This window comes from Neodiprion fabricii, chromosome 2 (assembly GCF_021155785.1).
Source record: "Neodiprion fabricii isolate iyNeoFabr1 chromosome 2, iyNeoFabr1.1, whole genome shotgun sequence".
Taxonomy (NCBI): domain Eukaryota; kingdom Metazoa; phylum Arthropoda; class Insecta; order Hymenoptera; family Diprionidae; genus Neodiprion; species Neodiprion fabricii.
The window spans coordinates 12,828,542-12,855,219 of record NC_060240.1 but is presented as its reverse complement, the minus strand read 5'-3'; the positions used below and the strand labels follow the sequence as shown (position 1 = coordinate 12,855,219).

Here is a 26,678-nt window from a genome sequence, read left to right as displayed (position 1 = left end):
GTGGTACGCCTTATTAACCCCATCATCTGTTACAAAAAATTATTGCAGCTTTCGCATCAACACGAAAGAAGTATTATAGTATAACAGTAATAAATTAAATGTTATAGAAGATTTTACGTATCTATCACACAGCTCATTGCATAATCGCGCAACCCAGACGGACGTGATAAGAAAAAAAAGATCGAACAGTTTTGTAACGGACATTCTCTGTACGCTGCAAGTTTATTTCATATTAGATTATTTTTCAAGCGATGTTTTGGGATTCGCGAATTCAGAAGACGCCAACTTTTAGCAGCAAATGAATTACATCAACTACCAGAACCAAATTCAATTGTAAAAGTGATTACATTTTACGTATTTTACTTTATATTGACTTATTGTTACCATTACAAAGTGCAAAGTTCAACAGCGTACTCAATTCTTTTTGCGCCTTGTTATTAACCCAAAATCATTATTGTTTCATTCAGTGCGACGCCATTTTGCCCCAACCAAAACGACTGTTAGTTAACTTAGTTCAAGATAAAAGTAAGAATACATTCACTGCGGTTGAACGAGTGAATATTGACGAAATGATCCACGTAATTAAGTTAGTTGAGTTTCCATCAATTTATTAGGATATCGACTTTTCTATTTTTTGAACACAGTTTAGTGTGGCGCACAGCGGCGGTGGCAATTTTATGAAAAAAAAATAAAATATCCTCTATTCGTACTTTGACATTAAATTACGAGTTTAAATCATCGCGTTGAAAAGTTACGAAAAAATGCGGCAATTAGTCTTTATCGCAACACTTTTCCTTGGAGTCTATGTGTATCTTTTTATTTCATTTCTTGTAGTTTTTTTTTCTGATAAAATTGCCATCGAGCTGCGTTAAGACTGACGTGATATGTACACGCGTAAATACATATATAAATCCCATGTAGTAGAGAAATATTACATACGTGTGTGCATAGCGTTAAAGTTAATTGTGTTTTTTCTTTCGTTCAAGGTAATAATATAGTAGTGGTAGCAGTGGAAGGTAGTTCGCATTACCGACTCTCGATTAACGCTTCTTCCAATAATATTTATTCATTAATTTATTGTTTTTGTTGTATATTTTCTGTTTAATTTGCTTAAAGAATTACTATATTAATCGCCTCGTTTATTTATCCTGTTGGAAACGCAACTCCAAGTGTCAAAATTAGGAACAATAACGAAAGAATTAAGCTAGAGACGATGTAATACAAGGAAGGAAAGTAGCGCGACTACAAGAGTCGAAAACAATTGGCTAACTAATTAAAAAACGAAAATGATATTATACAAATTCTTTTAAACACAAAACTAGTACCTTTTATATCGAATATAGTAATTAATAATAATAATAACAATAATAATGATTCTTATTCAATGCAAATAGCAAAAATTTCGAAGGTTCAAAAATAATCATCTTTCTTCGTGTAAATATTATGACGTATCATTTCCCATTGACATATGGACTAATTAAAAGTCGATAATGAACATTAAAAATTTATTTCGAATTTCGTTCTAACACGCAGCATACAAATATTTCCTATCTATGAATTAGTGCTGAGTCGGGCTCATACACTGTGTACGTGAAACATGACGGTAATTGAATATTTGGTAGGCAATGATAAAGTCAAAGGAAAAATTTAGAACGTTTCATCGAAGGGTACATTCGAAAAATAGAGAAAATAATATGTTCAGTTATTACAACCACAAAGAAATAAATACAAACAATAGCAGGGAATACATAAATGATGGTGAATAGAATTTTATTAATTTTTTCCTGGGAGTTATTAAATAAAGTTCAAGTTCAAATTATATGCATGTATTTTGTTTCTCCGCATAGCCAAATTCCTGTACTTCAGATTTCCCTCAAGAGTAAAGTATACATCTTGCATGACAACGAATTGTGTGTTGATGTGGAAACAAAATCTGGGTTGCATTTCCACACTGGCGTAACACATTCGAGGTTTCGAATAATCGGTACTCTAATATGACTCAATTTTATTGCGTGTCCAGCATACCTACCACAGAAGCCGAATGAATGTCATACAAAATCATCAGTAGTTTTTGTGGTATTTTTTTTTCTTTTTCCAATTCTTAGTATAGACGTCAATTTGAAATTATGTTTTTCTTTGTTCTCCTTCAAATTTTTTTTGTTTTATTTGAGTAATGAATTTTTTTATTTTTTTTTTTAAATTTTTTTCTTCAAATTGTTGTGTTATTGTTATCTACTGGACGCAGCAGGAATTATGCCCATTCTTGAGCTTCAGTCGGGACTTGGGCCTGTACTTCTCAAGGAAAGCCAACTGTTTTGCATTGATAGCGCCACGCCTCTTTCTGTAAATTGGTAAAAAAAAAAAAAAAAAAAAAAAAAGAAAAAAAAACAGAAAAACAATGGAATTAGAAATAACAATAACCAAGAAACGAATAAATTATAAGTTCAATTACATCTCAATTCGTATTACTAATCATTACAAATAACGACGAGATTAAAGTGATATGGAGAATTGCTAGGAATAATATTTGGACCACACACTTACTCTCGAATGAGTGCTACAGCGTCTTCATATTTCAGTCCTAGTTCGATTAGGGCTATCGCAACTAGGACAGGTGCTCGGCCAAGACCAGCAACACAGTGAACAGCGACACAGGCGTCAGGCGTTTCACCAAATCGTTTCCTTAGTAACTCGAACCACTCGTCAACGACCTAAAATACCAAACTCAATATTAGTAGACTCAACGGCATGAGATTATACAACTAATATGATCAAATTTGCTACTATTTTTTCATTATTTTTCGCACATTAAATGTGTTATATCTGAATTACACAGCAAAAGTTATACTTTTTCGACTTCTCAATAACAATTAATCAAAGAAATTACGTGACAAATTATGATAGCTGAAACGCGTTTTAAACGGTCTTCATTGCCGTAATATTATTGTACAATATTCTACGACATAAGGGTAACTAGGTTACATGAGTTAGAATAATAGGATAAGTTTAGGTTAGCTTAGGTATACTGCATAGTGATGGTACAGGAAACAGTTTCAAATCAGCAGAACATTTTAGATACACAACTTAATAAGGTTGTAGAATTTGTAATTGTTATTTACAACCTGAGTTGTTGTTGAAATCCTAAAAAATGTGTAAAAAATACGAACATCACACGGCAAAATTAGTTATTTATATTATTCATTCGGTGATTACCTCTCTAGGCGGAAATGTTCCATCGTCAAAGACCAAATCCAGGACACTAATACCTTCCGATTTCAACTCTTCAACTTTGTACGTTGGTTCGCACACTCTCACCACTTCTTTAACATTGTGCTTTTTCAGCTCCTGAAAAAAGTGGGAGTCAAACTGATTCTGAAGACACGAGTCATTTGCTAATTGGCCATAGGAAATTATTATATAAAATAGTACTAATTGTATAAAGTCATCGAAGCTCCAAGAGTTGTGAATTTTCGCTGCACTAGTTGTACAACAAATTCAAAGAAGTCTACATGATCAATCAGTTTGAATTAAATTACATTCAACTTTAACAGAGATTTTTCATATGGAATACGATTAAGATACCTGAAGTTTCGTCTGTAATTATTTGAGAAACTACGAGAAATTCTATGAATTGGAACTTTTTCAGATTGAATTACATAATTCAATGACATTTGTCTGAGATATGTAATTCAATGTACAACTTGCACGACGTTAAACGATTTTAAAGAGCATTTTAGATTGTTATTCTTTGAATAGTAAATCTAAGAAGACAAGGGTGATATTTACCTGGATGAAAGTTTGGATGTTCTGATCGTTGGGTCGATCAGTTATGAGGAACTTCATATTCTTGTATTCAATTTCGGCGGGTGCCGGCCTGATGTCTTTGACCCTCATGTTGCTCATTTCCTAATTGTCCTCAAAATAAAAAATAATATTTCCCGCCGGCGTTACGAAAATGAATCTATAACACTGCACCTAGGCAATAAAAATGAAGAGCTTTTCTTCCCCTCAACAAGTTTAGCCCATAGATAAGTCAGTCTTATATCGTTTTTCCTTTCTTTTTCTTCAACTGGTTGGTAGAAACAATACTTGTTCTTGTTATTATCGTCACACAGAGGATAGAAGAACGATAGATTCTCGCATGTAGCCCTCTCAAAACCTGGTCAAATTGAGGGTCGGGGTTAAGTTACATCTGGTGGTGGTGGATAAGATGATATACGCCTCTTTTTTGACAGTGATTTCACTATTCGGAAGTTTATCTGAAATCAGAAAGACAAGAACAGTCAAATATTTGAAAACGCAGAATTTAACGTTGCAAAAGTTCAGGGAATATTTTTTGATGAAAATGAAAGTGGATTAGTAATTTTTATTAGGAACATGCAAAAGATGTTGACCTTTTGCGAATAATTACCTACTTGGCACAAGGTGCTCCGGCGGTTTGGGGAAGGGATGTCCTTGAGGTTCAGCTCTGGGTCCGAACAACTAATTAATAAATTGTGTCTAATAAAATTCTCTACGTCTTGGATGTATATGTATGTACGTGTGTGCTTGTGACTAGCTGTTGATGGTTGGTTTTTATATCTGACAATAGCCAGATCGTTTGTTTACGTTTTTTCTACGTTATCTCCTGTCTTTTAGTTCTTCTTTTTCTTCTTCTTCTTCTTCTTCCTCTTCTTCTTTCTATTTTACAGCTGTCTAATCAGTTTTTCTTAACTTTTTGGGGCACGTTTCACTCTCTCCCTTGCTCTTTCTCTTTGTATTTATTTTTCTCTATCTATTTGTGTTGGGCCTGGCAGTACTCTGCGCTGTCCAGCTGAAACTCCATGTATGTGAGGATGCACTCACCAGAAAACTGGAACAAAAAGAACGAGAAAAAAATTATTAGTCGTAATTGTTGACCAGTTAAAAAAAATTCTTTTTATGCCGACAACATAAAATCGGAACAAAGTGCGATTGTTATTTGAGGACAACGTGCGTAAGTACTATTGGAATCTGTACCAGCGTTGCCAACCTATTAGATAAACATTTCTTCAAATGGCGCCAAAACAATTATTTAGATTTCTTATTTAGATGGTATCACAATAATTCTTTAGATGTCTTAATGGCGCGGCAATAATTCTTTATACTTCTTATTTTCAGGAGTGATGTTTGATGGCATTGAAACTCAATAAATACCGGAATAAATAATAGATTTAATTTTTTCGCATTTATAAACATGGATAATTTTTTTTTAGAAATATATAATGATAATTACCGAGCAAGATAACACAGGCAGTATAAAGATATTAAAAACTTTTACTTATATAAAAAGTTTTTTGTTTTTAATATTTAGGGCTACCAACTTGTCAAATAATTCCCATCGCAAATTGCAGACGCTATCTAATTAGTGCATATTTTATCAGGAACCTAACAATTGGTTGATTTTCAATCTATTGTTTCGATTTCACAGACCATTTTTAGAGATTTCGCTATCAGTCTTGAGATTTCGTCCAAGATCGTCAATATTCCTTAATAAGAAGACAACTTTTCTTTTTTCTTTGAACGGGCTCTAACTTCTTTTGATCTAGAGAAATTTCTTTAAGGTTGGCAACGCTGATCTGTACAATGTCAGGGCAATATGGCCTCGCAAGAGTTGATCAGCTGAGGTTTAGTTGAACGAATACCGGGGCATACAAAACGTCGTGTCTTTTTCAATTAAATACAACTGCCGGCCATTACAAAAATACCAACTAAGACGATAATCAGGGTAGTCGTAGATATTTTTATATTCACGGTTGTTTTGTCCCCCCACCCCCCTCCAAAAATGATATTTTTATCATTCGTTGATTCACCGTCGATTAAACTGTAATCGATTTGCGGTTGAACGCGATGCATAGAATTGGATTTCCATTTTTTTAGAACCAGCAGTTCAAAGATTAAAGCACCGATCCCGCGAACGTTCTTCTGTATCTTTCCGAGCTACATCTAATGCCTCAGGTATGTGATTAGGTTTATAGTTTTCCAGAAAAGAATAACATCGTCCAATGACCCGTGACGCAGTTTATTCTCTATACTTCTGTATTGACAAATATGATGGAATTCTTCGCTTGCATCTCGATCATCGTACATTGACTTGACAATGTAGATAAAATTCGCTTGCTTATCGATTAGCCGTCTCGAAAGATTCTGATTATTTGTCACATATAAAGTTGTTTGAAATTCACTTGACCAGTTCACGTTCTGAATAAGATTGAGAATCGCAATACTCAGTCTGTAAACATTGGGATTTACAGATTCATTGATAACTTAGCGAATACATGAAAACCCCAGCAACTACGATACGTACAACAATTCAAATTCGAGGCGAATGAAAGTCTACGTACAAGTAATCGTACGACAGTAATTAACATTCCGTTCAAGAATAAGCCAAGAAGTGTAGTATCTGATACCTATTGTTAGGATTATACACGTGTCTTAGGTCGTGTGCACCGATTCAAATACTCCTCGTTTTGCAAATATTTTTAGCACTATACAATGACTTAGTTCACCTTTGCCAACTTCTCTCAACGTGGGTGGATTGGACTTGAGCCGTGCATTATCTATACGACCGGATGTTCTAGGTGTTAAACTGCTCAGCACAGATGCCTTTATCGTTCAATCGGAACTAAATTTGGCATTTTTTCACATGCTCTCACCTTATTCATATTTATAGCGTCTACTGAAGTAAAACCTAATCTACAAAAAAGTTGTTCATTCAAACAATAAAGGTAGCTATTCTGAACAATTCGAGGGCAAGAACACGGAAATCGGTTGATATGTTGAAACGACTTCACGTAACTTGTTATGCTAACAATAAGCTGCATCAAATTTGAGAGAGAATTCGTACAACGATCTATGATGAAAATTCTTTACCACGTCAAAATTCAAATCGTTGCTAAAATGTAACTACATATTTCAACGTTTATTCTCACAGGATTGTAAATCATGCATCCTTGGATTTCTCTAAAGATTGACTTAGTATTTATCGGTGATATTTATACAAGCATCAGGCGGTACGAGTAGACACGTAATAATATACATCCAACAAAAATCACCTTCGAAAAAGTAACAGATATTATGAAACTGTGTAGATTTCACTGATTATACGGTCAGCGTTAATTGACATGTAACATCGTGGACGTATCGATGGAAACTGAGATTAGGATTGTTTGAAAGAAGGTTGATAATCAGCCGGTGTAGTTTTCTTGACTTGGAAGAAACTTCAAAGCTGACAATGCTCAATTCGCAATACGAAACGATTCGGGAACCGCGAAAACCGCATAACCACAGATTAGATTCAATTTCTTTCAAAGTCGAGACATGCAATCGCGAGACATCTGAATATTAATTACAACACCTATATAATCCAAGGATTTTGAGTTCGTTAGATTTTTGGTTTGCGATTACACTATTGGTGAAAATTCTTGCATACGTGTTTTCTAACTGAAGGTGCCAACTTAGGATTATATTGAAAATTGAATATTTGATAAATTGGAAAAAAGAAAACACCTACACAAACTTGGTACGAAAAAGATTATGAATTGAAAAAAATATATTACGGATATACTCAAGTTATGAATAAATATTGTTATGCTCATAGATATTTTAAAATATCATGTTTGTGCAAAGCGCAAGTTTATCTTTGAGGTAGGTATAACTTCAACTGAATACAAGCCATCTCGTATTCGATATATAATAACGACCTCCTCAAGACAGCAATACGAAGATCAGGCGCACTATATCATCTGCGCAATATATGAAAAACAAGGCGAGTTGAGGTAGCTTGGAATAAATGAAAATAAGAATAAAAATAAAAAGTGAAAACAGGCGATTTATTTTTAACTCCGCGCATGTCGACGGCCAGTGAGTGAAGATTGTCGCAGCATCTTTAAGAAGAAAATACTTCTACGTCTTTTCGATAACATTCTGGTTGCCTTGCCGTATACATGTATATATAAAACTGGCATAGGATGAATTTTGTATCCCAGCCAAGCGAAATAACTCCCGAGGAACTTCATGCCAGTTTAAAATTGCCGCTCTTTGGCAGATCTAAATCTTGAGGCCAAAGAGCAGGAATGTCTAGGTCAACATTAAGCGTACACGCTTCAATCGGGTATTAACATCACATGCGATATGATAACAATACACAAACATTTTAATGCTAATAATAAAGCATGTCATTGCATTATAGTGCGTTTAATGATTTTAATACAATTTTGTATATGCGAAGCCAATACAGTTTACAGCAGTTGTTTTCGCTTTAGGATCAACGAATGAATTAGAAATAATGTTTATAGGCAAACATTACACATAATGCACGCGTTTAGTGCGACTTTATAAAAGTTTACAAGCCTGATAAGAACCCAAAGTAAACCCAGACGTATCGTGACCAGAGCAACATGGCGCCGCACTGGGCAATCAGCTGATCCTTTTATCCTCAGTTTTAGTAAAAATTACACGAATACGAAGACGGAAAACTCTACGCGAGCGTTTACACCCTAGTTTCCCTACACTGAGTTGATAAAGAGTAAAACAAGCGGCGATTAACGACTTTTACAATTATATTTAAATATGGTATTAGATAACTTTCTATCCCGACTTAACCGAATCGTGAATACTTTAATTAATGACAATTGGATACAGGAATTCACATGAGAAATATGCATTACACACACGCGCTGATCTCTCATCATTATCATGGCTGGGACGAGCAAATTTCAAAAAAGGTTATACATTTTCACTCCAGTGTTGGGTAAAGTATATATACAAGTATGCGATGCGGCACACTCGCGGTCAATTGCCGGCGGAGACACGAACTTCGGCGGGCGTGATCTTGTAGTCTGGATGCTACATATTGCGTGTATGTATATATATATATATATGAGGGTTCTTTGTACCCATCTCGAGGCCGCAGCCGAGGTAACTGTCCCCTGACAAGTTATAGATCTCAAGCAACTGCCGAACCCGAATATTAAATAACGCTTTCAATAACAATAATAATTTCAAAAACAGTCTACGGAATGCGGGGTTCAACAAGAGAAGTGTGAGTATATGTACCAAGTAGTGATTTTTTCACTTTTTTCTTTCAGCTGCATTGGGTGCGAAAAATTAATAATTAATTTCGTTCGAGATTTGGAAGTACGTAATAATATAAAAAATGGCAATATTGTATACATGTAGATGAGTTTGTGTACGCATTTATACAGCAACGACACGCGAGATTAAGGTTGCATATGTATGTACATTGTACACACGTGATTGTGTATTTACAACAGACATGATGTGCATGTATGCAAACTGGGGGCTTTGAGTGTACAAAGATTTCAAAGATATATATAATATATACGTATGTATTTGTTGTGTATTTTTACATACGTAAAGCGTATGCGCGGCAGCCGCGTCGGTGCTCAACACACATCCGGGTAGATACAAGATGATATATGTATAAAGAGCTTAACTAGACAAAATAAATATTTTTAAACGGAGTTATATTTGTCTCGGTACGTATATACACAGGGACACATTGGTCATGCATAGGTGTGCAAGCGTGTACCATACATTTTAGTGTTTGACAGGGGAGCGAGCAAATATGCATCGGCTCTTCCAATACATATATAAGAAAGTAAACCAATAAGGCAATCTCATACGTTTGGGAATAAAATGTGTTTTTAACCGTCACATCTTGTCGTTAGCGATAGTCGCGATCAAATTAGTACGAAATAGACGTGTCATTAAATGATTAAATAACTCCAAGTTGATCGATAATCTGTTGAAAGTATATGGAAAACCTTCAACAAATGAAAAAAAAACATAATGAAATTCATAATTTTGAATTTGTTTCCAGTTCATTTAATTCTCGACTTTCTTTTTTTTTTTCTTGGAAGAATGTCAAAGTTAAGTACGCATATTTATAAAATTATTTCAAAAACACAAACAGCTTTCATATTTTTAGCGCCGATTCTATAAATATGATGCATACTCAAATTTTGCCAACCAGTTTTCGTACAGATTGGAACGAAAAAAAAAAACATACAAAATTCCGTTTCAAGATATTAATCTCATTCATTCGGAGATAAGGTTCTGTCATGTTGCACAAAATCACCGAAATTACGTACATAAACTTCGTGAACGACGTGAAGGTAGACATGACCTCAATATTTGACACAAATACTACAAGAACTTAGTTATCATACTCGTACATACATATCAGTGATATGCTCAATTTATTCCAGGTTACTTTGCAGCACAAAGACATTTTATCTCGTACTTTTAATTGTATCCAATAACTTTAATATCAAGATAAAATGTACAAACTAAGAATACAAAAAAAAATATACTCTAAAATGTACATAACTTGGCCTCATAATTTATGTACGTATACATTATTGCATGTATCTTCTTACCTTAATCTCATTTACTGGTGTTCGAAATTTCCTATTCTATTCGTCAAGAATATTCTTTCAACTTCAAACGTCTTCCACTGTACTGCTTCTTATTTTCGCATATAATACGGATATATGATAGCAAAAATCATGTATACCGTTATACATGTATATTGTACGTTTATATTAATCAACAATTATTACCGAATTTCATGTAGATGTATCATGTATACATATTTGTAGGTAGAGTAGAGATGAGTCACATCTTATATTAAACACAAACCGTATGATAATACGAAGAGCACACAACAATTCACGTCACTATAGAATCTATTAAAAAGGAATTATCAATTTTTTCTTCCTTTTTTTAATACAGTTCTTGATTTATAGAAAACTGTGTCACCGTTCAAACTAGAGTTATCAAAGTGTTTATAAAATATTAAATAATCGAAAATCACTCGTTATCAGCTTCGTTTTACTATCAAAATTCAATGCACCTCGGTAGTCTTATATTTATTTACGTATAAAAATAACAATAAATTATAACGGATACGGTACGTTTAAACAAAATAAGGAAAGTACTGTTATATTTATCTCTTGCGTTTGTCAGGTGGTAAATTACCACCGGATACAACAATCACGAACATTAAATGACGTTAGGATTTAGAAACCGGTGTTACACTGCATCGTGCAGGTTGCCGCGTATTCTGAAGAGAGAAAAAATTGAGTACCAGGAGAAAACTTTTTAGAGTTGAAACTTGTAATTGAACAGCGAATTCAGATTTTTGTGTCCAGAAAACGATCGAGAACAATCCGTCGATGAACTGTATTTTTATTTATTTTTATTTTTTTATCACGTTATTGTTATCGTTGCAATTTTTCACAGTACGATTGAAACTGATTATTCCGATTTATCGAAAATTTTCAATGATAGAAAAAGCAGAGAAGCGAACAAACCACTCGCGTCAGTCACAACGGTCGCGCAGAATCTGGGCCAGCGGTCGTACGACGTTTAAAATAGAACGCGCCGAGACGAGACGAAGAAGACTATGACTATCCCCCACCCTGTTGCGCCCGTACATTTATCCCCTCCCAAGCCCCTCCCCCAATCAAACCTGGCGCCGTGACGGCCGTGACGTCACCCGCCGCCCAACCGCAACCACACACCTACGTATCCGACGTAGGCACAACGTACTCGGTGCCTGCGTTGATTCGATGGTTATGTTGAAATGAGCATGTCGGGCCCTCCTGCTTTACCGACAGATTCGGGAAACGTAATTATATCGACACTTGCTTGGAAAGTTCGATTTTTGAAGCCTGCGTAACGTGTATGCGTGTGCGAGGTCTTCCATTTCCGAACAGTGTGGTAAAACAACGTTGGCCCATGGGCACGATTGAAATGCTATATTTGACACACTAGAGCTTTTTTCGGCGCAAGCGCACTATCCAATAACTCAACTTTACGCACTGTGTCATTCTACTCGAGTTACCTAACTACAATTTCATGCGTTCTCAGTCAGTGGCACCTTACCAGTTGCTCAGCTCAAAGAATCAGCTGCAAATATGTTTATACGGTGTTTCTGTTTATTTACGGAAATTTCTTTAACCCTATGTTAGGTCCGTCAGCTTTCGTAACACCAGTTACCACGTGGGATCTTCGGAGACAACATTTTGTTGGTGCAATATTTTCATTTGTAATACAAATAAACGGTTTTATACTGAAAACTACGGTTGTCTCTATTTCTGGTAATACGGATTTACGGGTTGCAAATCTCAAATTCATTGCTTATCATAAATAAACAATATTTCATCTGAGAAGTCTAAAAACCTAAAAATTTGACCGCTATGGATGATATGTCGCAGGAAAAAACTATTTGCATAAAAATGATTCTTTTTGAGCATAATTACCAAGACTCACATATGAACTAGGAAAATAATCTATGGGGCAAAATTTTTCAATAAAAGAGTACAGTTTTTATTGACTTAGGACAATCACCTTTTTCGACCAATGAAAAAGTACACGTAATGAGAAAAACCAACCAAATAAGTATTTATAAATTCCCAACTGTATGTCATTAATGTGATCTTCAACTATTGTAAAAATATCAAGTGACCCACCAAAGAAATGGCTTTTACGTTTCTGTATCACAAATAATATTTGTTCCCGTTATCCACCACGATCAGTAACGCTGGTACGCGCGTGGGGTCCGTGGAGACCCCCCATAGAAGTTTAATGACCTTTGGCTACAAAATGAATGATGAAAACAACGCTCCAACATAGGCATTGGCTTTATAGGAAGGTTCCTGGGAGGTACTGGAAATGGCAGTGCCGGAAATTTTTATTTTTTTTTGCAGCTGAGAAAAAAATTAAAGGCTTGGGGGGCTCTACGGCGCCCACATGCCGAATGAAGGGCTAATCACCACATAACCGCGATCATGTATCCTACCATTTTCCAAAGTTTGAATCATTCGTCACTCTGCAGGTGCAGAAAGAAGTGTGGAATCTCATTCGCTGAGTTTGTCATACTTAGTTACCTTATTGCCACTACTGCAATAGTTTGACGAAACTGGTAGCAGGAAACTTATAGCATTGACAACTATAATCTGCATATTAAAAATCGTAAATAGCGCCAAGTTTTCTTGTAATATTCTAACAATATTTTGTAACAATGCAATCTATATTGTTGACTAAATTACAATTTCTTAGTAGGTATGCTCAACTGCAGACGTTACATTATATTTGTTTGTTTTTATTTTTTATTAAATTTTATTACTTGTTTTGAAAAAGAAAACGCAACGGTTGTTTATACAATTGAATCATCATAAAAATCTGCGCAAAATCTTTGAAGGCGTAATGTAAGTGGTGTCAGGTATCTCAGCGTGCATCATACGATACGAAATATCGTGTGTCAACGGGATAGTTACAATAGTAGAGAAGGGATTAATCGATTATAAAGGTTATACGTGTAACAAGTTTGGAAAAATTAATCCAATTGTCTAATCTATCCAGCCTTCTATATATTCATCTATTTTATACAATCAAGGTCAAGATACTGTCACAGCTAAAAAATTACCACTATCATCTAATCACCAGGAATAGTGAGACTACAATATTTGTCATTTGATAGCAGAAAAAAAATAATTCTGAGGTCACGACTTTCTTAATTACTCATCTGATCAAATGATTTAGTTTCTTACTTGCCCATTGAAAAGGATCTTTAACTCTAACTATAAAACGAAATTCTTAATTTTATAAATATACTTCTACTCTAAAGCAGCGTCGACTAGTTGCGTATCGGTTCATATTTTATAAAAAGAATAATTTTTTCTTTTGCTTAGTAATGAAAGTAAACAATGAATTTCTTTTTGAGTAGATGGTATGAAGAATAAAAAATAAACAAAAATAGTTTTAATAGTTGAAAATTGACGGTACAAGAAATATATTTTTTTTGCAGAATTTTCCAAGAATAACGTTTTCGTACACATAGTTTTATAACTATAAGATACGCCGTAGTGAGTGATGGAGCGAATAGCTGACTGACCTCGTTTTACACCAGCAACGCTGCAGGGCGCTGGCTAACTAATTGACTTTTCAATAAAACTGTTTACACTTATTTGGAACGTATGACACGTCACCGCCACACGCAGCCAATGTTTGCGAATGCAAAGAATAAACGATTATACAGATTCACTTCAAATCAACAGGTAAATTTCGGCGATAAAATGACTAAACTTATTTTCGGCTGTAAATTTATTTATCATGTACTCAAGTTTTCGAAGTAATTTACGAATAGTAAGATCATAATATAAAATTCATTCGTGCACTTCAACAATACCGATTCGTTCAATCGCATTCAATCGCAAGAAGTAAAAGCAATAGTATTTCACCCACCATTTCGAAAAATTCCAATCACGTAAGATTTTCAAATTTTTATACCTGACCGAACACATTGTATACCTAACCGAATACTCTTTATACTTGGCACAACAATAAATTGCTTTGGAGTCATTCGAGTTTGCTTTTACACAGATAAGTAATGAGTCCTTTACTGCTGCAATAAAGATAGTCGTATTGAAGCAATTAAAATTTATATGCAAAGCCAAAATTAGCCTATAAGATTTGTGCCTAAAAGCTAATACCGCCCATTATCGGCGCAATATTCGGACAACGACAGAGGGGGGCATAGAATTTACCATCATTTTGAGATTTCCTTTCTATATATCTAAATATGGTCTACGCGTACTGAAAAATTTACAGAGAAACGTACGACTCATGGAAAGCTTCTGTTCGGTTAGGGAAGTTTTTTTAATGTCCTTCTGGGGTGCTAGAAAAACTACTTGAAGGCGAAATTGCGTAAAATGAGTTAAAAACGCGGATTCAATTTATAAAAATTCACGATTAGTTATATTTTCACTTATATGGCATTATGGGGAAAATAATATCTACAGAATTTGTCTAAGAAAGATAATTGTTCGCTCGAACTGAAACTCGCATTTGAAAGAAAAACATAGCTAAAATTGAATTCGAAGAAGATTAATTCCTTGCGGATAATAATCTCGGTAATTTATAATTTTACGTGCGTCTGACAACGACGGACGACCAGAAGGTAGGAAAGAATTGTCAACTTAGGTTCAGGATATTTCATCATCCAACGTTATACGTCGAATGAAAAAGCTGATCAAAGGAAAGAAAGTTGAAATTCGGGTTTAAAAAGTTAAACTCAGATTAATATGGTTAAATTTTGCTGGAGGGATCTATTTCGAAGATGCTGAAAATTGAGAATCGCAAGTTGGAATGAGGAACGTTCAGTTATCGGTAATTTTAAAGTAGTTTCAGAATCGCATTGCTCATTCAATTTCGATAACTCAGGGTTCAATTACTTAGTAAATTCATACTCTGCAGATGAATTGAAATGAATTTTCATTAAATTCGGTACATTGTTCATTAAAGCCAAGTTTATTAAACAAAACTTGTAACAATTTCGCATACAACATTTTAAACGGACAAACCGAGTTATACCTACAAATAATATATTCATCTCAGACAATTTGTAGAGAATTCATTTCTGAACGAAATAACCCATAATACATTAAAACCACGTCAATGGTATACAAAAAAAAAAAAAAAAAAATTTGACGATTGTAATTTTTTTGAAGTATAATTGATCATCGCTCTTTCTGTATTAAAAATTCTCGAGTTTCAAGACTTTTTTTTTCTTATACCAAGTAGACAACGGTTTGATGCGTTTACCCATAGTAGAGAAGGAGGACGACTTCTAAAACGATCAATTCGGTCTCTGATTGGAGAATTACTGTGAATTGAATGGTTCAACAGTTAATGTCAAGGTCGAGACATAGGCTCCGTCGCGACTAATAATAACCTTGTGAAATATATCCAGCCCATGGAATACACATGTATACAATTATACGTCGGTATATAATAGGTTCAGAAACATACACAGCGCGGCAAAGTTCTCGTATTACAAGGCTTTCAGGCCATCTGCTTCTGGCAGAGCGTATCCCTGCAGGCGAAGCGAAACATGCCTTTAATGAAACATAATTCGACAGACTGACGACAGCCTGAGAACCAGAAGGATTCAAATCGCCTAGAAAGAGTTTATAATTCCATAATGTTTTCGGTCAGAGTCGGTACGAGGTTCAAGTTATAAACTTCAAAATGATGAGTAGGTTAGGTTAGGTTAAGTTAGGTTATAGCAAGTAGCAAATCTATACTCAAAAATTCGGCGACATCTCCGACCGTCGCGTGACAAACTCGCGCAACGACGACATTTGCCAATCAGTTATTATTGCTATAAGCGGGGTATGGGATAAAGAGGCGCGGTGAGGGGAGGGGGGGGGGGCGTAAAGCCCATCTTGGCCACGTGTGTACGCCAACCGAATTTCTTCTTCCTGTTCTGTCTATTTAAAGCACCTTCTTCTCCTCTGTTTACGTATACCGGGTGATGATTTAATGTATTGATAACAACCCAGGATAACATGTAACACTTATGCATGGACGTACATATGTATATACATATAGTGTACGGTACATATAGTGCAAAAATATACATAAAAAGACGGTAATTCATTTATGCATAAAGTGATTCGAGGTTGTATAACGTTAACTTAATGAATAGATTATAAACATAAAAACGGAGTAAAATATTAGTCATTTCGTAAGTAACTTATTGTTTTATTTTTGTCATAACCTCGCTCAACTTTTTATACCAGTAGTTGAAGTACGTGTATAATCTTATATCATTTTATAATTAGAATATAAGCCAACGTTTGTACACTGTGAATAAGATGTAAGCTCAGACCTCATGACTTTCGTGCACAAGATATTTTTTCATCTGCTAAACGTTCGTTTCGCTTAGTTTTACTAAAATTGCTTTAATTTCTAGTTAAATATGTAACTTTGTTGCAGAAAAGTTGTATATATAAAAATAAGCGATAAGAAATTCTTTTCTCAGTCGTTGATTCAAGTTCTTAAGAATTCTTACAGCCTAATATGTACAACACTTCCACAAACATCAAATTCAAATATAGAAACCAGATGCGAAAGTCGATGCAACCTCTTCTTGTGCTGCAGTGACATTGTATGTCAGGCATATTTAATTTTATTTCCAGATTTTGATCTAAATGTTTCATTCGAATAAATTATGCACAACCGTATAGAAATTAGGTGGCTGACCAAACGCATCAGATAAAGAAAAAAAATCACATTCCAGTTTCTCACATTATCACGAGAATCAAAAATTACGTTACTCCATAATTGCCGACCGACGGAGTCATTGTTGTATTGTGGAGGACACTTTCCATGACAATTCTAGGAGGAACAATGATGAGTAAAATGATATACGTTGTACTACTATTTTCGACCAGTATTTATCCAATAGAGAAAGTGAACTTTTACTTACAATTTCTATTCACATAGGCTATAATATTGAAGTTTACTTTTCGTATGGCATGAATATTCTACGAAACATAGCGGTGCCACCTATCATATCCTTCCTATCAATTCCAGAATTGTTTTGCAATGGAGAGTTCCTTAGTTATACATAATTATGCGTAATACTGCTTCACCGCCTTAGAAAAAAGCAAATTAGACTGCATGTGAAATATAAAATCTATACTCGGTCGGTAAAACGAAGGGTATAAGTTACATGGCGTACAGGGTGCAGAGTAGCATCATATTTGTTATCATTTTTAAACGTGAGAGATGTTTTTATGCGTTGGTCAGTCGTAATTGCGTACACGTACGGTTCTAAGCGACAGATTGAAATGACCCTGAGAGAGCGCGGCGATACAGAACGGACAGTAGCCAAAGTATAAGCGGTAGAGAGGCGCTCGATTCTCGCGATAATTAGCTATAAGTGAACTGGCTATGTTCCCGCGGATGTCACGTCCGGATCGAGTTGCCAGTCGGCATGATCCAACAAAGTCAGGGTCGTCGATATAGCAACCGCCTAGTGATACCCCACCTCCTGCTCCTCTGCTCTCCGTGGATAAAACGACCAATTCAGTGTAGATCTTTGTATTGAAAACGATGCATCATTTTATTATGATACGACGTACCGAACGTGACACGGAACTTTACGATATCGTGCGGTTCGGTCAAACGCCGCGCCATGTCGCCACTTCACCATCCTCTGCGCCCCGAGTCCAATTCCCCAACTTGTTCACGCGTCATAGATTCTGCATCGACGTAAGCTTGTGCGAACATAACCCAAACCCTCCCCTCTGCCCCATCGTGACTCCCATGCAGCGAATTCTGAGACACAACGCATTTACGTATAATGTCAAAGATATGTAGTATATACTATACATATTAGAAACTATTCATTTTACGGGTATGAAGTATAAGGAAGGTGCGTATTGACAATGACGCTCGTATTGGAAAGAGTGGCCCATTTGTTTTATATGTATACATACGAAGCGTGGGCCAGTCCTCCGACTCTTACAATTATATTCAGGTAGTAGTTATAGGGGTGTAGCTTAAGCCGAAAGTATAGCGAGTCGGATGTGTTAAAATGTATTTGGCCTTTCTTTGTTTAATCTACAGGTAAAATCGACGGCGGCATTTCACGCATCAACTGCTAATTGGTATGATCATTTACAACCGGAGTTAAGAGAAATGATTATTAGATGATGCGTATATGCCATAGGCTCCTTATCTTGTAATATGGTTAAGAAAACGACCATACAAGTTTGAGCAGAACCCACGAATTAGCAGTGATACTCGTCTTGTAAGTAACATGCAAACAAGCACCGATCAAGGAATTGTCAAACTAACTAAAAATGTATGGGGTATTTTAGGTACTACTTCAAGTATCGGAGTACTCAAATAGAAAAAAAGTGGTTTAGAGAGAGGGGGAGGGGGTAATCTGTACGGTTAATCTACGTGATAATTTTTCGTATAGATATATTATCTTGTAACACGATAAATATAGACATGATGAGGCTGTGTTTCAAATTTCGGCACCAAGTCTTATACATGAAATTAACAGTTACTTACAATTCGCTTTATAGTACGTTGAAGTTTACGATCAGAGAAGAGATTCTTTATTTCAAGGAATTTTATTATTCATCAATCGAATTCAATTTGATACATTAAGAATTGCATAGATTGATACATCTTTCAAACTTCTGTTCAGAATCATTTGCTTATCATGTATTGTTATTTTTTAAAAGTCTTTTAAATCTTCAGACAAAAATAGTCAACTTGAGGATCAAAATTTAAATTTTTCACTGCCTTTCAAATGCTTTCTATCGTAAATTGTAATTCTTAAACAGCAAGATATTTTACAAGTACGGTCATGCAGGAAAAGAATTGGAAATGATAATTTCTTCAGATTATATTAATCCAATGGTAATTCAAAGCAGCAGTTTTTTTTATCTTTATACATGACATAACCGCTTCAATTATATAACCGGGATTATAATGCAGGTATGAAAATTTTCGATTTTTTTCTCTTTAATCATGACGTGATAAGAGTTTTACACTTAGTGATAAATGAATTTTAATCGCATCGACATTGCAAGATTACCTACGATATTCTTGTTGCGCATTACCGACAAGCTATGAATCATTATACAGCAACCGGAAAAAAGGCTTGGCATTTCCTGGCACTCAACTACTGACGACATTGCAGCTGCAACGAACCGACAAAGGCATTGAGGAATAATCACCCAGTAACAATATTGTTAATAATAAAACCAACTCGCGTCTTGAAGTCACGACTCCACGTTCAAATAATATATTAGAAAAGGAAATTCGCACTTTCCATGACTACAGGTGGTTTTATCTAAGACGACAAAATTGCGTCCATCGAAATATGCTTTGCTATATCTTCAGCTTTCGACACCCGTAGCGCTGGCTCTCGAATTTTACTACTGACAATGAGATTCATGGTCATGCACGAATCTTTTTTTTTGCGCGCACTTTATCGTACGCATAAAAATCTGCCCAATGTCATTGTCAGATTAAATTAAGCCGAATTTTCGTGATAACGAATCGCATAATGGCAATAGTGGTTTTCTTGGATACTTTCGTTCTATTTTTCCGCTTCAATCTTTACCCTCCACTATTGAGCAATGTTGCGCCATTTCGATCGCATTCGCGGTTGACGACGACGTTGCTTTTTCTGCTATGGCTGGACGATTGACGTCAAAGTAAACATATCACATATACGTATAGGTATATAGTGCATGCGTACTTTCGGAAACTTTATTCACAGATCGTCGCATTTTCCAAAAACAATCATTGAATACTTTTCTGGAATGTGAGAGTAACAAAAGGGGAGTTTTGGGGATTTGAGGTTAATGATGAAACGGTCGGTAACCGTCTGAATCAAAAGTTATCGTAAGGGAAAGATAATGTTCGAAAAATTACCAGTAATGATGGTAAACACGAAAGAAGCAACATTCCTAGCATATAATACAAATGATTTGAGACCATTCGAGTTTTCATACTATAAAGGATGTTGTTTTATTCGTGTTATACTATCACTGGTGCAAAAAAAATTCCTGGAGATTTTTCTGAAACGGTGTCTCTCTTTTTCTGAGGTTTGATTCAGACGGTCTGGTTCATAAATCCTCAACAGTTTAGTTACATTCCATCAAATCACTGAGCTGCATTAGCCGCACTAATTAATTTTTTACGACTCTCCGACAGACGCAGGTGAAGATATTTTCTGTAGAATAACTAGTGGAACGATTAATTGTAAACGGCAGAAAAATTCTTCGAAATGATTGGACACATCAAACGAGCAGCAAGTTGTTGATATCGCCACAGCTGCGTGACGTTACAAGGTATCATTCATTGATCGCACGAGCGAGCGAAACATGGTATGCCGTGGGCGTCCTGGGTGACCGATGACGTCACCCTGCGTGGTACACGAGATAGGTTACGCGATGACGTCAGAGGCGCGGTTAGTTCTAAAGGAGATACTGCGATGATACGATGAACTATTAATTCTTTTTAGGCTTGATGTCGTGAAACAGTTAAATAACTTTTATTAAATGAGTGAATAATCACTGCTGAATATAAATGTTGAACATCTTTAACTGGTTGCTTTTATGTTAGCTCGTGTAAAAATTGATTGACTATGTCAGCAGTTTGATGAGTGAAATGCCACAATAAATGGAATCTGCGTATATACTTGCCCTGTACATTTATTTTTGTTGTCCTCTGTTGAAGTTTCGATGACAGGACATTATAGATTCAAGTGTAAACGGATATATTATTGTTTCAAAGCTATTGGGATCTCTGACAGAGACGTGGCTTAAGAAACTGCACCTAGCGTTGAAAATATGCACCAGAGTGATTAGGTCACGCTGTACGTAAACAAATGTAGACAAGTGTATTTTTATAAAAATACATTTTGTTTTTATAATTTTAAAATATAATATGAAACTTTCATTACAAGAAATTTGTAAATTTGCACACAAACAAGTACATAGTCCAAGTCAGCTGATGCGATTCGACCTACTCGCTCAGATGTTTAAAGTATCGCTACCAGATAGCGTATCCGAGTGCTAGAGTTCCCAATAGTGAAGTATAAATTCCGAATTATTGAGGATCTGATTTATTGTAAATTGAACGAAGGAGGACCCAATAGGTGAAAACTGGGGCCAGAAACTCCATGTTTTGGGCCAAAGAAACATTTGTAAAAGTTTCAGCAAAATCCGTGATCCGGAGGTTTGATATTCTCGTTGTTAGTGCAAAAAGAATGGAGGACAAAACCAGGCGAATGTTACGTACACTCTTTTGTTCTGTTCTGCCTTCGTAATAGCAAATGATTCCCGTTATTAAATCTAACACGATTCAATATTAAACTGCCAGTATAACTATATAACTTATATCCGAGTATTGGAGTTCAGACATTGAAAAACTTTTGCAAAATCACCAAAGCTTGCATCCAAGTGTATCTAATTCCTATACGATGATGTAATTCACGTTGTTTGGTATTCGGAATCATTGTTACAATTTTGGCTGGTGAATATTAAGACAACTATAAGAAATTATTCAGTAGTAAAAATAATATATGAGTTCATAAAATATTCTTGCTTTCGTCATTTACTATTCGTCCAAAGAGTTATTATGAACGCTGACGCGGTGAATAAATTGACCGAGATGATGTGCAACAAGTAAAGAGCATCGCTCAACCTTTCGATTCATTGGATGAAGTGATACGGCTATATACAAATTTCTGCATTATACATATTTATATCATACACAGGTACAAACGTTACACAATGTATCTACTGCAATGATATTGTCATAACAATGTATACTTGTCGCCATAATGTGTACATGTAAGGTATGCATAGGTGCTTTTTCACACATTGTGGTGTCTACATAATACCAATTCTCTTCTTTTCAACAGCAGAGTACAAAAGATAATGATGATAACGATGATGATGATGATGATATGGACGGCGTATGCAGACACATACGTTGCATAGTTATAACGGTTTTGTAAATAGGTTGCACCTGACTCTCTCTTTTGGCGTTGTCAGGATATACAAGTCGCTGCATTACAAGAGACTTCTGTGAGTCTACGTGACTTCAAGTAACTTCGTCAAGTCTATACTCCAATTGAATTGAACTTCCATCATGGAGTCAGAACTATTAAATTAAATTCAGATGAATTGAAACTTCTCCAATCGTCTGATTTGATGTAACTTTATAAAGTCAAAATACATACTTTAGTTCAATTTACAGGACACAAATGATTTTTTAGGATTTCACACGAACTCAAGATAATCCGATTGGATTCATATGTTTGAAAATATCTCCAACAAACTTCATCGTAAAATGTGGACATGTGACTTTGAATATGCTCAACCTCTGGCTAAAATCAGGCAGATATTTTTCGATGTCAAGATACAGTATATACATGTTTTACGCACATGTGTTACATGGAGTCGATTATGACCAAATTAGTAATAATGTGCTTTCTAGCCCGCAAGAAAGTAATCTTTCTCCTAATACTCGAGCTTATCCACCCAGCTGTGGTTTTCAGTCAATCTACATTTTATACACGATTCCGTTGGCGTAGTGTCCTCGGCTTGTGCTGCGATTGTATACATATACAGGCATATGTGCGCGTCTGCCGCAAACAATTAGTAAGACGACCCTATCGCGAATCACTGTAGGTGGATTTCCAACCGAAGCGCACAATGTTGTGCGATCTCTACATACACCGACATGGTCGCGTACGCACGCGTTTCGCACTTCATGCAATCCTGATTGCCAGTGTAGCATCGACTAGGTGCAGTGTGCAGAAGACCCAGGGAGCCCTTCTCGACTTGCGACTGGCCCGCCGGCCGCGATGCATTTGATGCACTTTGCACTGCAGAAAGTACGTTGAACCCATGGTTTGAAGTTTCAACGAGGTGTTAAGTTCAATACTGCGATAAGATAATCGACGAACCTTGTTCCCGGTACTCTTACAGAGGACCATGGACCTTGTCCCAAACGGATTTTGATTGGTCTCAGGTATGTTGAAGACGGATTTGCTTCAAGTACCAGGCTAACAGGGTTTACGCTATACGATCGAGTCGATACTCTGTTATTCAAAGATTCGAATGCAATATACTCTGAAGAACGAATGAAGTTCGAATCTCTTTTATGTTTAGATCGGGTAGCTGTGCGGCAAATGAATGTTTTTACATCTTGGTCAGTCTTGTGCACACAATTTACACTGATACAGTTGGAAAATGTAAGTAAATATAGATTGGCTTTTTTAATTATTAGTACATATTCAACTTTTATGACACTGTTATTCCTCTCTAGAGACTCTCTAATAAAACGGCATTGCAAGGAATTTTACAATCCACTTTGGTAAAGTGAGAAATAAAAAAATTATAGCCAGGATTTAAAATGTGAAACTCAAATTTTCGTAACAATATAATACTTATAAAATCATTTGCCACGAGTGTTTTTCCACGAAATTTGTGGGTATAACAATTTTTTCGACCCCGAGAACACATAGTTTTAATTAACTTAAAGTCAATTGACGTTAGTCGCGACTTCGAAGCCTTCGATTCAGAGTTTGTAATTTCAATGCTTTACGTCCAGAGTGCAGCTATGTACAATTAGCCGATAAGTTTAAGCCGTGATAGATAATTGATAAAATACATTCCAGCTTGCGTAGCTACGGAAAGTCAGGTAGGGCGATGCCTACGTCACCGTAAGAAGGCACAAAGGGAGCCAGACAGGAAAGTGTTTCTACTACGTATAATCCAACTCACTATAAGTCGCCCAGGTGTTTATTGCTTGATGCAGCAGCACGACACCGACGTCCAGTACAGTCGCCGCATACATACCATCCGGAATTTAGGCGGCACATGCCAGGCGTGTCAACAGTATTAATAATGATGATAATGAGTTGGTACGTGCGTCAGAATGAAAGCGAATATCATAATAATCACTCAAGTAATAATCATAATAATAACAATGATAATCGTTGGCAACAACCGAATAAGAACAATTGGTAGGGTAGAGCCAATCGATGCGTCGGGCATTCATTGTTTCGATTATTTGTTACCCGGAAATATCGTGCAACCCCGTTACAGTACTCTGTATGTGTCCTATTAACGACCAATATTAATTACCCCAATGCTCAATTGCTTTATGCATATCGGTGGATAATCGTTCAATACTCAATTACTTATTCCGTCTGTGAAATTCAGAACAAACTTACTAAACCATTCAATTTATCCTTTTCCTCGAATCGAAGTACAATTCTACTGTACAAAAACGAATATATTACGTCATAATGTTGATAAAATCGTGATTTTGGATTTCAAATTTCGAACTCTGATCAATCGTTCTTGAATCTTATCGTTCGTTTATTCTTATCTCGATGAGCGTCAAGTTCGTCCTCGTCGAACAACCGCACAGCAGCAACGTAAAGTTTATTAGAATTGTTAGGTCTAGTGGCTCGGTTTCACAGAAGGCAGATTGCGATAGCATCATCACGATTGATTGGAAATACCAGAGGAATTTATCATGCGTACCTCCAATTGTCGAAATCGAGAATATATAAGATACATAGATTATCCGGCCGGCGAGCGATAACCGTTGAACGATTGCGCAATCCCAGGCAACTCTAACTGCGATACCTAAAGGCATTGCAGCACATTTCAGTGTGACAATAACAATAACAATAATAATAATAATAGTAACAACAATTTCGCTAGCAAATATTTACGTAGTGCAATAGGTGTTTATAATTGCTTGTGGCGAAACCGGTGAAAACATCAAACCAAGTATTTCTTTGTGTTACAAATATTACAGAACTAAGATATTTTAATATTAGAATTAATTATAGACAGACGCAGCGACAGATAGTCTTCAATAGCTTTTCAACGAGTTTTTCAAACAAACGACAATTCGACCGATGCGCGTCTGTTTGCCTCGGGTAGTTGTTTACAGTCTGATTCTCACACCGAATTCTGTTGTCTGTAAATGTGGCGATGCCACAAAGAATTTTTTTCAACGAGACTGAATTTATCGTTAGTAACGTTAACGTAACGAAACATCAGGGGAAAAATCGTTACGGTGCAATATCTGGATGTCTTTCCAGGAGTTGGCTTTTAAAAATATGAGCATGTTCTGTTTATCACGGTTTATCAAAATTCAGACGTTCCTGAAGATGCGGCGTAACGATTTCTTCGAAACATGCATTGTTACATTGACGTTACTAACTTCATCCTCGTTTTTTCAATGCTTCCAATGATGTATTATGACGACATAGGTATACGTGCATTGGATGCTTAGAAACTACATGTCGCGTTATTTACCGCCATCAGGGAATTTCTTGTGTAAACTATATCAGAGGATATAATAAATTTAAACCACAATAATCGTATCAACGTATGAGAAAAAAGAAGAAAAATACTATCTATGAACGTTTAAACAGTCGGCCGTGTGCTTGCACAGAGAAACCAATACACCGCAAACTATTTATACATATAATAATCGTATGGCATGTAGGTGTGAGTAGGAAGACGAGACTTGCTGTGCCTGACGAGACGGCGGAATATAATGGGGAAGAAACAAAGTAGGCTCCTCGTCTCTGGTCGTCTCTCGAGGGAGGGCAATGAACGACGATCGAACGAAACGGACGTGCAGATGCAGGCGTTCGTCCCTAACTCCATTCGTCCGCTTCTTATCCGCGGGGGAACGAGTTTGCCGGTGAAAAAAATGGGGAAAACCCGATTTGAGGACGAATGAACGGACGAGTGAATACCTATTCGTACGCGATTCATCGTGAGCTGTATACGTGGGGGAGACAGGACGCTGGCGACGAGGCAAACCGTTGTGAATTTTAGAAACCAACTCGCTCCGTTCGATTTCACGGCGTGCATCGATAAGAGCAGCAAGGAGAGGAACAAGACGGCACGCGTAAAATCGATTTCTACTTATACGAATACGCTTTGTATATGTATTGTAGTATATATGCATGCGCGCGCGCGCGCGTGTTTGTGTGCGCGTTTGTACACATGCAAGATCGTACGTAAAATAATTGTTGCACGGCACGTTGTGTACGGTGCGAAATGGCTAATAAAGAGAGAATGAAAGATGGGAGGATGGTTCAGGTGGTTAGTACTCACCTCAATAGCCATACACATTGAATATGGAAGGAACGGTAAGGTGTCCGTTATTAAAAACGAAACTCGAAAAATTGACAACGTATACTATTAACTCGCACGCGACCGTACGCCGAAAGAGCCCGTGGACAACTAATTAAAATGGCTGAACCA

At 36.2% G+C, this 26,678-nt stretch overlaps 1 protein-coding gene across 4 annotated transcripts; it reads right to left on the bottom strand.

Moving 5' to 3' along the window:
- Nucleotides 1-184: 184 nt before the first annotated feature.
- On the bottom strand, nucleotides 185-26,678 carry LOC124175813 (PRL-1 phosphatase). Of its 4 annotated transcripts, none has more exons than XM_046556375.1 (6): nucleotides 26,529-26,678; nucleotides 4,412-4,852; nucleotides 3,787-4,259; nucleotides 3,214-3,345; nucleotides 2,545-2,711; nucleotides 185-2,341 (listed from the first exon to the last, which is right to left on the bottom strand). In XM_046556375.1, exons 3-6 carry the CDS (start codon nucleotides 3,901-3,903, stop codon nucleotides 2,233-2,235), a joined length of 525 nt encoding a protein of 174 aa, XP_046412331.1. In that variant the 5' UTR covers nucleotides 3,904-4,259; nucleotides 4,412-4,852; nucleotides 26,529-26,678; the 3' UTR covers nucleotides 185-2,232. The 4 variants fall into 4 exon arrangements, with proteins under 4 accessions (XP_046412331.1, XP_046412332.1, XP_046412333.1 ...); XM_046556376.1 differs by having other exon boundaries at nucleotides 4,416-4,852; XM_046556377.1 differs by lacking the exon at nucleotides 26,529-26,678 and adding an exon at nucleotides 10,422-10,597.